The 13,151-nt window shown below is 42.0% G+C and overlaps 3 protein-coding genes across 9 annotated transcripts in view; 2 read left to right on the top strand and 1 right to left on the bottom strand.

Moving 5' to 3' along the window:
* The window catches only part of ppp1r9a (protein phosphatase 1, regulatory subunit 9A), a 43,674-nt gene extending 41,972 nt beyond the window's left edge, over window positions 1-1,702 (top strand). For all 5 annotated transcript variants that reach the window (XM_058047743.1, XM_058047746.1, XM_058047744.1 and 2 more), the window contains one exon: window positions 59-1,702. In XM_058047743.1, coding sequence (XP_057903726.1) covers window positions 59-226 — 168 coding nt within the window. In that variant the 3' untranslated portion in view covers window positions 227-1,702. The remainder of the gene's footprint in view (window positions 1-58) is intronic.
* A 570-nt stretch (window positions 1,703-2,272) lies between these two features.
* On the top strand, window positions 2,273-5,707 carry asb4 (ankyrin repeat and SOCS box containing 4). The gene is made up of 6 exons (XM_058047796.1): window positions 2,273-2,700; window positions 2,781-3,080; window positions 3,280-3,522; window positions 3,591-3,838; window positions 3,897-4,010; window positions 4,080-5,707. Exons 1-6 carry the CDS (start codon window positions 2,391-2,393, stop codon window positions 4,266-4,268), a joined length of 1,404 nt encoding a protein of 467 aa, XP_057903779.1. The 5' UTR covers window positions 2,273-2,390; the 3' UTR covers window positions 4,269-5,707.
* pdk4 (pyruvate dehydrogenase kinase, isozyme 4) lies at window positions 5,652-12,608 on the bottom strand. 3 transcript variants are annotated; one of them, XM_058047808.1, is made up of 11 exons: window positions 12,301-12,608; window positions 11,855-11,996; window positions 10,889-10,960; window positions 9,702-9,886; window positions 9,446-9,535; window positions 9,126-9,203; window positions 8,103-8,179; window positions 7,933-8,031; window positions 7,728-7,841; window positions 7,340-7,453; window positions 5,652-7,187 (listed from the first exon to the last, which is right to left on the bottom strand). In XM_058047808.1, the coding sequence occupies exons 1-11, from the start codon at window positions 12,416-12,418 to the stop codon at window positions 7,041-7,043; spliced, it is 1,236 nt and encodes a 411-aa protein (XP_057903791.1). In that variant the 5' UTR covers window positions 12,419-12,608; the 3' UTR covers window positions 5,652-7,040. The 3 variants fall into 3 exon arrangements, 1 of the variants encoding a protein (XP_057903791.1); XR_009119413.1 differs by lacking the exons at window positions 5,652-7,187; window positions 7,340-7,453; window positions 7,728-7,841; window positions 7,933-8,031 and having other exon boundaries at window positions 8,110-8,179; window positions 9,686-9,886; XR_009119414.1 differs by lacking the exons at window positions 5,652-7,187; window positions 7,340-7,453; window positions 7,728-7,841; window positions 7,933-8,031; window positions 8,103-8,179 and having other exon boundaries at window positions 9,165-9,203; window positions 9,676-9,886.
* Window positions 12,609-13,151: the final 543 nt, after the last annotated feature.

Below are 13,151 nucleotides of genomic sequence, written 5' to 3'. Positions count from 1 at the left end.
CGTGAGGAAAAAGCAGTAGAAAATGAATGAATGAACATCTGTGTTGTCCTTATTCCAGGTCCTTGGAGTCACTTCTTCCCAGGACCGCACCTTGATCAAGAAAAAGATTAAGGATCTTAAGGTTCTGATGGAGAAGGCCAAGAGGAACCGTGAGAAAGTGGAGAAACAACGTGAGAAACTCCGAAAGAGAGAGCAGGAGCAGCAGCAGCAGAAAGAAGCCCGATAAGACAACTTGTATCGCGTATTACTCGTGGGTACCGAAAGTCAAAAGGCCCCACAAATGAACCGTGTGGGATGCCTTCTTACAGGTTTAAGCTCCAAAATTACTGTTGGAGATTTTGGGGAGAACTTTTTCTACCACCAAGCAATTTAAACCAAAACAAAAAGCTGGGTTAAAGGATTCTGCCCTTTCATTTTGTCTCATTTTACATTGATTCTTTTTAGGCATTTACAAAATGACTCTCTTCTAATTTATTTTAATGTTTGTTGCTGTTCATTGGTTTTATTTATTCACCTTCAGAACATGTGAAATAGTCATTGCGTCTTTATCCTATATCCAATGCAGAGCTACCTGTTTTAGCCCTTCCAGGACCTTTGGATGCATCAACCCTGTACAGTGAGGATTACTGATGTGCCATTTTAATAATATTCCTCTTTATGCTACTCTGATACCTAGATCACTAGTAGAACATGGTATGATTCGACAGAAGCTGGACCATACGGAGGCAGTGCTCGGATATCACCACTAGGTGTCGCCATGCTGCTTTGTTTGACTGGAACTTTTCAACACTGGAAGTGCAAATACTGTAAATGTAACGTTAGGTCCTTGCAGCATAAATGTACCCAACACTTTATGACTGATTCTAATGGAGAAATTTGTAAATGACCAAACCTATTCCATAAAAAACAAATACAAAAAAAAAAAATCACCTAATACTTCCCTCTGATATATACAATATACTGTTGCTTGTAAACCCGCTTTGACCTCTTTTTCTATTCACTTTAAATACCCAAATGCTGCCTTTAGAAATTTTAGAAAATTTCCCTACAGTGATCTTTTTTTTTTTTTTCCTGACAGAAAAATCACAAATGATGTAAGACTACAAATATATTTAGGACGGCAGCCATATACAGTATATATATATATGATGTGTAAGGTTCTCCTCTGTGCTCAGGCATTGTGATAAAAAAAAAATCTAGACTTTGATGTTACACTGGAAAGGACATGCAATCCCTACCAGAGCAACACTGTTTGATTTCTTTCAACAGGATTCCGATTAGTTGCTTCCGTGCAATAATGCAGTCCATCTTTATTTATTTCTGTATTTAAACTAAATCACAATTATTTATCCTGGATTGTGGAATTAATTTCACCCCCCAAATGTTATATAAATTACTGTTTGAGCAAAAATGTTAAGGCATTTTAAGGAAATTGAGGATGCGTACGGGAGAATTTATCCCACTTGGTGTGATGAATCCAACGTATATAGATGAGACACTGGTGCTCATGGCAGGCCAAAACAAAAACAATGTTTGAGTCGTGCCCATAAAGGGCTGAGTTGACATTTTGTCTTTCACATAGTTGCCACAGTATGCTTATGTTCCTCTTCCTTTATCTTGCTCAAGTTTTTTGCATTCTGAAAAAGTTTGAAAGGGCAGCTATGATTAACCTGTCACACCCAATAAAATGTGCTGTCACTGATGTGTTGGATTATTCTTTGCTAAAACTGGTGTGATTTTAGGAAGTGGTTGGATTTTATTCGTTTTTTCGTCTCCCCCACTAAATTATGTATTAAGATAATTGATATGAAGGCCCTCTGCCAAGTCTCGGGGTCATAAAATAAGCCGCCCATCCACAGGGGGCCCATTTTGCAAAAAGGGGGCGCATTCTCTGCAAATGTGCAAAGGATTCTCACAGCTGCCATAACCCATTTAGCACCAAACCAGCACGAGTGAACTGTTGCCATGATGTCTGACAGCACACAGCAGAATAAGAGAATAAACTGGCAGAATCACTCCCAGTTTAGTTTGAGTTCACCGCAAGAAAAAAAATCCATATTAATCCTGATGTTTAATATTCTGGCTCCGCTCATGTTCTATCTGTCCCAAAACTGTCATGGAAATCAGTTGGGTAGTTTTTGGAATGTGCTGAAAACAATACTAATTAGCATGTTAAAATGAATAGCTTTCAGCATGTGGCCTGCAGACTCCCTGACCCAAATTCAAACACACATGGCTCCAGTCTCTGCAGTCCCTCCCCTTCTATTTATATTTCACTCTGCTTCAATTTCCCTCTCCTGCCACTTGTTGCCTTGCGTTGTTTTTGTTGTTTTCCATTATACATTGTGGCTTATGGCGTGGAAACCTTTGCAAAGCTTCCAGTGCGGGTAATGCTTGAATCTTTCATTATCGTTCTTTGCACATGTATTTCCAATATCCTCCATGCGGTGAGAAGAGTATTTGTGGCTGAGTTAGCTGGTGTAGCTAATATAGGCCGAGGGCCCTCTTGTCAAGAGGTGTTCATGGAGGATTTGAGCTCGAAACAAGTGGCTGTCAAACAGCTGAAGCAGCAGTACTTGGCGGCCTTGCAGACCAACGATGCACAGGAGGTCCTTCGGATTCTGCACACGAGCAAGCTCGATATTGACACTGTGCTGGAGGTGGAGGACCCAAGGATGGTCCTGGCTTCTTACAAACAAGGTAAGGTAAACCATTGTGTAGTTTATCCACTAGATGGTGCTAGGAAGTCATACATGTACAGTGTGTCTGATTCGCAACAGGGTACTGGTTACCGGGCTACAAACTGGAGAAATCCTGGGCGATGGGTCTTCACGTTTGCATGATGTACAACGCTGTGGAAACTGCACTGGTACTCCTTGAGGAAGGTGCTGCCGTTAACCGAATGCCCAACGGGAAGACGCCCTTGCACGTGGCCTGCGAGGTGTCCAACGCCGACTGTGTGGCTCTGCTGTTAGAGCACGGCGCAAAGGTCAACAGTCTGTCACTGAGCGGACACGCAGCGCTACACTACTGCATCACCAAAGAGTCAGTGGAATGTGCCAAGTTGCTCATCCTGAAAGGTTAGTAACCCATAAGGAGGTTTGTCAATGGGAGGGTTTCTGTGGGTACTCTGGTTTCCTTCCGTATTTGTTTGTCTTTCCGAATGACTCATGATCATGACTGTGTCAAAGCACATTGAGAACCTTGAAGGCAAAAAAAAAAGCCCATTCATAGGTTTGTACCAAAAAGACACAGGAATATCTTTCTTCTCTCATGGAGGTGCCAAAGTTAACGCCCCCAGCCACAACAACGAAGAAGACACACCGCTACACACCGCAGCCAGATTTGGAATCCCAGAGCTAGTGGCCCTCTATTTAGCCCACGGAGCATGTGTAGATGGACTCAACTCTTTCCAAGAGAGCGCCCTGATGACCGCCGCCTTTTGGGCCTTTGACCCCAAAGAACAAACCTACAGCCAAGATCACCATCTGGTCGCCCGCCTCCTGTTGGATCACAAAGCAGGTCTGGATGCAATTTCCCCTCATAATCAGTATACAGAACTGCAGGCTCATTTTGATGTTTTCTTGCAGATGCCAACCTTCAAGAGGAGGACCAGAAAACTGCTCTTCACAAGGCAGCCTGGAACTGCGATCATATCTTGATGCAGATGTTGCTAGAAGCCGGAGCAGGTACACGAGCCATGGACATGAACGGCTGTTCTCCCATTCAGTATCTCATCAAAGTGACTGATGTAAGGCACACGGCCTTACCTGAGATCTGCTATCAGCTGCTGCTCAACTACAACGCAGCTAGGATCTATCCACCACAGTTCCACAAGGTACGGAGACCATGGTGGTGGATTGGAAAGCTTGTGTGTATCATGTTTTCCTGTGCAGGTCTTGCAGTCCTGCCACGACTACCCGAAAGTTGTCGAGATCATGGTCAACTCTTATGGACGTTTGAAGCCTACAAGAAAGTGGAGAACTGCCATTCCTGATGACTGCTATGAGGTAACTCCAAAATGAAGACTTTCATAGACTCTCCTGTCTTTTAATCATGTTTTCTCTGTCCTATCTCAGCGACATAAGGAATTCTACGACTCTTTGTACGCCGTTTGTACCAACACCCCTCGTAGCTTGCTGCACCTGACCAGATGTGCCATAAGAGGCAGTATGGGCGGCGGCTGCGAAAGAGGTGTAGCTCATCTCCCATTACCATCCAGCATTAAGAGCTATTTGTTGTTGAAACCTGAGGGGATACTGTACTGACTCCTGGACAAAAGAGGATGTGAACTAAGAACATTCAATACCAGTCGGGAGGATGACAAGCCTTGTTACTTTCTCTTTACCTACCTGGCAACCAGCCTGCAGATATTTGCAAGAACAAACACTTGACAAACACAGTGGACTGCACTCATACATACATAAGTAGGGACGTCAAGAGACACTCACTTCATGGGACAGGACGATACACGAGAATGAGATTTTAACATGAAAAAAAGAGGTAGGAAAAAAAATGAAAAATACATTACCTTGCATTGCTCCTCACAAGGATATGCCACTGTGTATGTCACTGGCACTGTCTTCACCGACCAAGATTGTATGACTGAAAAAGGGGTTCACTCCGTTCATGCTGTTGTTCTACGGAAGAAACGCGTCAAGGTGCTGAAACCAATGCGTGGAGTATACCATCTTCTTGCCTGTTTGGGGGTGAGAGATGAGGAAAACAGACACGCATGCACATGGCAATATATTGAACCCAGCAAAAATTATTGAGTTAATTTTCATTTATGGTGTGTTCAATTAATTGATCTATGGGAAGCATAAGCCTGCTGAAGGACTGACTGTTGCCTCATGTAACAAACTGGTCTGTTTGCCAGGTATTTGTACCGTAAAAAGGGTTGCTGACGCACTGACTGCAAAGTAAACCGCCATGGGGCAAAATAAAGTTCCGGTTGATAGCAATTTCTGAGAGAAACTATTTAATTATTTAATTAATTAAAAAAATTAATTAAAAATACCAGACGTCTGCATCAACACTAAGTTCCATCCTTTGTGTAAAACTCAAATTATTTCATATGTAATGTATTTCCTGCCCTGTGATTGGCTGGCGACGAGTCCAGGGTGTACCCCGCCTCTCGCCCAAAGACAGCTGGGATAGGCTCCAGCACCCCCGCGAGGAAAAAGCGGTAGAAAATGAATTAATGTATTTCCTGTGTATTTTTGCGTGTGTTAATAGAGTTGACCTTATTTTCAATGGAAAGGAATTGGTAAAGTACCCATTATTAATTCCTTCCAAAAGTAAACATAAATGTTGAAGAAAAAACAACTTTCAAAACTGTCCTAAAGTACCCTTGTGCTTGAGGTCCTTCAGGCAAATACTTTTGGACTAGACTACAGTTGACAGAACATTATCTATCTGGCTGGCGCTATCATGCAAATAATTGATGTGAACATAACCAGGTTGGGTCATGACATAACAGCCCACTAATGAAGGGAGCAAACATAGCCAGTGGACTGTGTCTGCTGCATCTTCCCTAATACACACTGTGATGGCACGTAGCTCTATGAAATATTTGCTTTATCTAACTCTTGCCAAACTGTGTACGACGAATCTGCTGGAGGAAAGAACAACACATTGGAGCAGTGGTGTTTTTTTTTTTGTATTTTCTTAGTTTTGTTATTTTATTTTTGGGGGGTTAGTGTTGAACCAGATCATGATGACAGAGACTTTGTTAACTTGTGAAATGGAAACCTTTAGGTAAGAGGAAATGTATGTAAATGATAATGAAATGAATACAGGGAGAGGTAAAAATGCAATATACAGCTTCCCTAATATGCATATAAAGTGATGTATTGTTTGTCAGCATAAAGTAGAGTATATGCGGGTTAGTTCCAAAGGCCATTTGATATTAGATAACACTTCCTTCTGGCTACAGTAGGAAAGTGCTCACGTGCAAATAATACAGCATCTCTCCTCTTATTTCAGTTGTTCAAACATCTTCACATTACATAACAGCACATCTACTTTTTCCATATGGAATTGAACATTCGTGGAGCACATTCACGCAAATATACTAAAATATGGCACAGCTCAGTTTACATTCATCAGCGGTCTTATCCATGAAATTTTCCAGTGGTTGAATTTGTTTGGATTGTTGATAAGTTGGGCCACAATGGCAGAGACATATAACAGAGAGAGTGACTACGTAGATGAAGGCAAATAATGAAATCATCAAATGAACAGAACCACCATGGCAAAATACTGGAGGGGTGGTTCTGTTTGGAATAGGCCTTTTGGTTGACATTCATATGACCTCAACTTGATGGGAAGCAGAGTGTATCAGCTAAAAGTAAAAATGTCATAACTTATTTTAAAATTAAATAGCATTCACTTATCCTTTTTTTTTCTTTTGTATGTAAAACCGCTACCACCTATGTTGAAGAAATGTTGCTGCCAAACAGCAGAATGCGTGTTAGCTATAATATGTAATTAAAGATGCTAAATGTAAAAAGCTAGGTAGTATCTGCCGGTCCCTTTACCAAAAGGATGAGATGCCAAAGGCTGTTGCAATAAACAAAGAGTCAGTACTTGCATGAAAAACTGTAAAAAAAAAAAAATAGTCAAACGTTAACTGTACAAGATTGTGTAAAAAAATTAAATAAAAAGGATCCTATGATCTGTTTTACTATGTTGGATATTAAAGTGATGTGACAACACTGGCTTTTACAAATAGCACCTTTAACACAGTATTTGTTTTATAACCCGCTTCTAAACCACCTACAAATGTAATGAATCTGTTTTCAATTTAAAAGACTGTCAATTATGTGCATTTCTCCAGAAACATTATAGATTTTTGAAAAATGACAAAGCATAATTCAACACAGCTAACTTCAAGCGGTGAATACGTTAAAAGCGGATAGTGGCAAATGGCCACTCAATTGAAATGATGTCACCTTCTGATTGGAACTGGCCAAACTCTTGTTTCCTCTATTTTTTTTTTCAGTCCCGTTATTTTCTGCACTACCTCCTTCAATCCATTATGAGTGTGTCCTCTCGCTTCTGCCCAGCTTCTTTGGCTCCTTGCTAGGCATGCACCAGTCGTCAGCCTCCGTGGTGGCCTGGTAGTGGCGCAAAGCCGACTTGTTGAACACGGGCAGCCTCTCCACCGACTCCGAGGACAGGGCCTGTGAAGGAGTTCAAACACATGAGAGCGCTGACAAAAGGGCACATCCAGTATCATCTGTGTTACATCATTCCTTGGCACGTGTCGAGGCTGCGTACGTGAGCAGCTGATGGGTTATTTTTGACATAGTTCGGACGGCTGTGCTGTTGTCACCTTCAAGTATATGACAGCTGAGGTTCCGTAGCCCTCCATCGAGTAGAGCTGCAGGTCTCCTTGGAAATATCTGGCATACAGACGGGAGATGGGGAGGCCGTAACCGAAACCGGCCTGGGGGCGGAGGAAGGTAAGATCAGGATAACAACCCTACTGTGTTTACAGTAGGAAGTTAAAACAAACTAACAAAAACAAACCGTTAAATAGTTAGGGATTGCTTTGCAGTTTTGGGACTGCACCTTGTAATATGTTGATTAACAAGCTGATTAAGCCGCACCGCTCCCATAACGCAATGACACGGTGCTGGATGTCATATTTAAAAAGCAAACACAAGCTTTAGGCTAGAGAAGTGTTAAGAAACACAGTCAATGGGAATCAGAAGGCTCACCAGAGGAGCGTTGCGAGCATTGTCTATATGTACAGGACTGGGAGCTGTGGAGTACATGTAGCTGAAGAGACGCTCAATCTTCCTCAGAGGGACTCCTCCTCCTCTGTCAGACATCTAAAAATAAAAGAAATGAAGGAAACACATGCTATGTAAGGAAATAGATTACTAGTTTATCTACAAGGTCATAACTTTTGGACTTATCTACCTTGATAGTCAGGTCCTCGGCGCCCAGTGAGACTCGTACTTTGATGGCAGGCAACACTGGACTTGACTCGTGGGTCTCTACTGTAGCTCGCATGGCATTCTGATGGACAACATAATACAGGAGGTCGTCGGAGTGTTTTGCTTTGCCTGGTATGCTATTGCTCACTGTACCTTGAAGAGCTCAAACAGCATATGGTAGAGGTGCGATGGCACATAAACAATGTGGAGGGGCTGGTCAGGGTTTTTGGCTGTGTGACATCGAGTAACATGATGGGGGGAAAAAAAAACACAACATGTTGGAATTACAGCAATTCACAATTCACTCTATCATGTTGTTTCATCATTGAAGATAACCTACTAAGTGTCACTAATCATCAGGTTTGCATCAGGTTTGATCACCAGAACATTCATTCATTCATTCCGCTTTTTCCTCACGAGGGTCGTGGGGGGTGCTGGAGCCTATCCCAGCTGTCTTTGGGCAAGAGGCGGGGTACACCCTGGACTGGTCGCCAGCCAATCACAGGGCACATAGAGACAAACAACCATTCACACTCACATTCATACCTATGGACAATTTGGAGTCGCCAATTAACCTAGCATGTTTTTGGAATGTGGGAGGAAACCGGAGTACCCGGAGAAAACGGGGAGAACATGCAAACTCCACACAGAGATGCCCAAGGGTGGAATTGAACCCTAGTCTCCTAGCTGTGAGGTCTGCGCGCTAACCACTAGACCGCCGTGCCGCCCATCACCAGAACAATTGCAGGTTTAAATGATCCAAAACAGGTTACCATTGCGGCCATAACCAACGCAGTCACTTCCTGTCCACCGCCACCAACACACACAAGCACGGGTCGTATTTATGTTGTAAATGGCTTATTTTTTGAGAGAAACTTATAATAATAATAATAATAATACATTTTATTTAAAAGCGCCTTTCAGGACACCCAAGGTCGCTGTACAGGAGATAAAAACACCAATATAAAATACAAGATAAAAGACAACATACAATAAATAAGAGCATACAATAAATCGGGGGAGGGGGGACCATGTGAAGCAGTTAAAGGGAATAGGCAAGTTTGAACAGATGAGTTTTGAGTTTAGATTTGAAGATGGGAAGGGTGGCAGAGTTACGGAGTAACTTATGGCAAGTTCTCAAGTATAAATTCATTTAAATATACGGCAAATACTTACAATTGACTTGTGTGATTTCCATTTCAGGGGAAGTCAGGTAATACTGCTCACACAGCATCTTTGACGTTTCATATGCATCTATGTGGAAGAAATACAAGTAACTCGATGTGTAAACATTGTGTTTTCACTCCCTTAAATGAACTCTTCAACGCAACAAACAGACCCGTTTATGTCCTGAATATATATAGCACGCACTCCATACTTTATACCCACTATAAAAATGTGATTAAATTCAGACATGAATCTGTACAAACAACTGGTGCTTGACAACAGATGATCCATCCAGTATGTGTCTGGAGGATTGAACCATCATTCATTACCTTTTACAACCTCCCCCACATCGCAGGTGGGATCAATGCCACCGATATGCTTGGGGTGGGCCGGGTTCACGCTGCCGTCGAAGATTAAAGCTACAGGACACAGTGCGAAACAACGCTGAAGTCAGTAAAGTGCACACGAAAATAAGATGAGTATATTTCATAGACAACAGTGGAGTGATGTGGGTCGCAATGAAGGTTTCTAACAAAATCTAATGTGATGATGAACTCACTGATAATCACCGAGTACTATACTGACTGTGCTGGTTCATGAGCATGCGTGTGGAGATGCGGCTCATGTAGAAGCGGTCCAGAAAGTACTGGACATTCTGGTTGGTCACGGGGTCCACGCCAAAGGCCTCCTTGTACTCCACCACACCCTGAGCCATCGTGGGCACCACATTGTTGTGCCGATTGCGGATTGTAATCAGATTCTGCGTGAAGCTGAGGATAAAGACATGATGGATGTAGTGTTAGTATTTGAGCTCCAACAGAACAGCTTAAATAAACAACACAAACTGTACGTTGAAAAAGAGCATTAATTAATCATCACTGTCTTTATGACCTTTATGATTTTTATTGTTGAACAAAGGTTGCTGTTTTATTTATTTCCACATGTGGAACACATAGTGTAACTGCCATATGGAATATGCGGGTTCCTTACACACTAATATACATACAAAACATTACCAGTTTACAAACCGCAAGGCATTCTGGGAAGCCCACACTCACATACCGCCAAAAGAAAATTACCAAGCATGCCTCGAGGGTTACAATTCCATGTAAAACAGTATTGTTTTGCAGGTATATTATAGTGTAAACATTTGTTTCCATACCTATGTAGTCCATGTGGTGCAGTTATATTGTATGCCCACTTATTATGTTTATTTTTTTTATTTTTTTCATTATGTTTTTGCTGATTGTTTGTTCGCGTTCAAAATAACTTGAAAAGGTCTGAATGGATTTTGATGAAATTGTCAGGACTTGGGATATAGAATAACTGATTCAATTTTGGGGGTGATCTCTATCACTGTCTGGATGCTGGATTTTAGGCCATTTGTGTATTTAACTCCACCAAAAATGGTCCAAGCACAGTTCCATTTATTTTTGGTTGCACCGTGAACGAGTGAGGCATTCGGTTTGACGATAATAAAACTGACCTCCTAAAGCAAATCAGAGTTATCGACAGCAGAGCCTTGATGCAGCAGTGTAGACCATGAATAGACATTTTCACGGGCCTCTCTATTACAGTTAGTGTGAATAGCAAGGTTCTACTGTGTAATCATTTTGTAGGCACTCATTTCTGGTTGTGTAACAGTATCTATAGCCACAATAGCATCATCAATCTTTTGACAGTAGCTTTTTGGGACTGTCAGACAACTCAATCCAGTTTTTCTTCACAACAACCTGGACTATTGTTTATGTTTGTGTGAGTGGATTCCTTACCTAGTCAGGACGTCTTTATCATTTGGATCTTTCTCCAAAAACTCTATAAGCTCCAACAAACTCTGTGAATACCTGAGGGAAGCAAAAGCAAACAACCCTTCAGAATCATTAAGATTGTTTATATGTGTAAGGCTTCATGCAAAATCACTGAAAAGTACAGTTCTTCATGTTTGATATCTGGAGTTGAGGCCAGTGAAGGAAGGAGACTGCAATATGGAACTTGCGAATGACAGAAACACACACACTCAAGTGCAGGAGAAAGTAGGTGAAAGGTGAACAGCAAGGATGTGTCTTTGCCGGGCTTGCCCGTGAACTGACCTCCACTTCTCTATTTCCTGTTGTAAAAACATAACTAACATAACTACTGGTTTGCACTCATCTGCAGTTCATTAGGATGAAACTGTGCTGCAAAAATCATATTCTTGAGCAGCACAAAGGGTACAGTTGGCACGGGTGCCAAATATAGCGATAGGACACCGTTGGGGGAATAGTGGGGGAGGGGTGCTGACCTTTTCTTGTGACTTCACGTGACTCGTGCACAAACACATAACAAGGGAGTGATGACAAAATAACCGTCATACTCGGGAAATGTCTGTCATGGAAAAGTGCTTTTCTGGCATACTTGTATGGAATTGCAAAGAAAGTTATGTACTGTTTGCTGAATGAATGGATGTCAAATTAGTGTGATTTATTGCCTTGGGATGGATAGGAAGGTGAATGAATGGGAATGACTGATGTTTGGGTGTTCCCTCTGTGTGCATCATCTTCTATACTTGAGGCCATGTACGCACAAGTACCTTGATATGAACGTGTACGGCCTCAAACATGCGAGTGTAAACCTGCCCCGTCTGAATGTTACTGCCGGAGTCAACAAAACAACAATGGCTGACACAAATGACCACAAAGATGCGTGGCATTTACTTTGTGAAAAAGTTACTGTAAATGATGATGTGTGGCGTATCCTACCAACTGGTGAGGAGTTTTAGGGAAGGAGTGCTGAGGAGCTTGTCTGGGAGGAAATCAATTTCCTTCATGATGTTAGCCAGTCTGACAGGGAGCTCCTGCCGCAGGAACACAAAGGAGGTCTTCTCACACGCATTGGCCGAGCCTGCAGTCACGTGGGGGGGCATAAAAATTCACTTAGCAAACAAACAAACTTTGACCCAGTTCTGTCAAATTTAGTGATTATGGATTTGAAGTAGCCTTGTCTCAAAGGTCCATTGATTCCATTTGTTTGTTTTTATCTTTTAAATCCACAGAAATTGAGAGAACTCTTGGGAGTGTCGAGTACAAAATACCAAAAGTGTATTTTTTTTGCTGAATCAGTATGGATGGTCTTCTTTCAGCATAGCTACCCTTGCATTGAATAGAAGAAGACCTTGTCCAATAAATGACAGACAAAACACACTTACCGAAGTCAATGAATTGTTTCATTGACAAAGGCGATGGAGAGAACTTGGAAAACCTCTCCACTTGCTTGGGTATGCTGGCCACCGAGCTGTTTTTCATCAAAAACTGAGCGAACTTCATGGTTGCTGTTAAGATGCCCAAGTGTCAGCGCGCAAGTGACATGTTTGGTTGCTGCCTTTTACCTAGCATATACACAAAAAAAGAACCCCCTTGGCTAACATTGTCTCATCTTTTAAAGGTGGCTGCTCTCAAATCTTCGTTTACTCCAAGCCTCTTCGACTCGCGTGGTTGAACCCTTCAAAATGAACTGTTTGTACTGTTGTTGGGCGGAGACGATGACAGATTGACATTCAATCGCACCAATGGCAGCCGTGTTTGCTGGACGAGGGCGGATCTTAGTGTAATGTTTTTGCAAGGTTGCTAGCATTGTTCACCAAACCAACGACGAAATGCATCAAGTACATAAAGTACTATATGTATCTTCTTTTACGAAATTACGTCACAGTAGCTTAACTGTAGGTAAACTGGTTACAGGCAGGCATCACAAAAGCGACGTACAATGATTGACATGTCATCTGGCCAATAGTGGCATAAAACGCGGTGACGTTGCACAGATATATTGATTTACCTGTAATATGGCCAATAGGATACGTCTACAACCAAAGTCCTTGAAATAGGAGCGAGGACAAACACAAACGGGAGTCAAGGCGCAAAGTATGAATTAAGAATGGATGTGTGAACAATTTCCAAATCCCCAGAGAGTATTTGTGTTAAAATATACAATTTGTTGGCTAAATTAGGACGTCTGGTAACCACATAGTTGGTTAATTCACTTCTCCGTGTGTCCAGAAGA

The sequence above is a fragment of the Doryrhamphus excisus genome, chromosome 14 (genome assembly GCF_030265055.1).
Source record: "Doryrhamphus excisus isolate RoL2022-K1 chromosome 14, RoL_Dexc_1.0, whole genome shotgun sequence".
Classification (NCBI taxonomy): Eukaryota; Metazoa; Chordata; class Actinopteri; order Syngnathiformes; family Syngnathidae; genus Doryrhamphus; species Doryrhamphus excisus.
Note: the sequence above shows the minus strand (reverse complement) of the source record. Positions and strands in the feature narration are given on the sequence as shown.

Coding starts and splice junctions, on each gene's coding strand:
- asb4 (XM_058047796.1), top strand. CDS start 2,391: ATGCTTGAATCTTTCATTATCGTTCTTTGCACATGTATTTCCAATATC. Junction 2,701..2,780: donor CCTGGCTTCTTACAAACAAG/GTAAGGTAAACC, acceptor GATTCGCAACAG/GGTACTGGTTACCGGGCTAC. Junction 4,011..4,079: donor TTCCTGATGACTGCTATGAG/GTAACTCCAAAA, acceptor GTCCTATCTCAG/CGACATAAGGAATTCTACGA.
- pdk4 (XM_058047808.1), bottom strand. CDS start 12,418: ATGAAGTTCGCTCAGTTTTTGATGAAAAACAGCTCGGTGGCCAGCATA. Junction 11,997..12,300: donor GAAACAATTCATTGACTTCG/GTAAGTGTGTTT, acceptor ACGTGACTGCAG/GCTCGGCCAATGCGTGTGAG. Junction 9,887..10,888: donor GATAAAGACGTCCTGACTAG/GTAAGGAATCCA, acceptor CTTTATCCTCAG/CTTCACGCAGAATCTGATTA.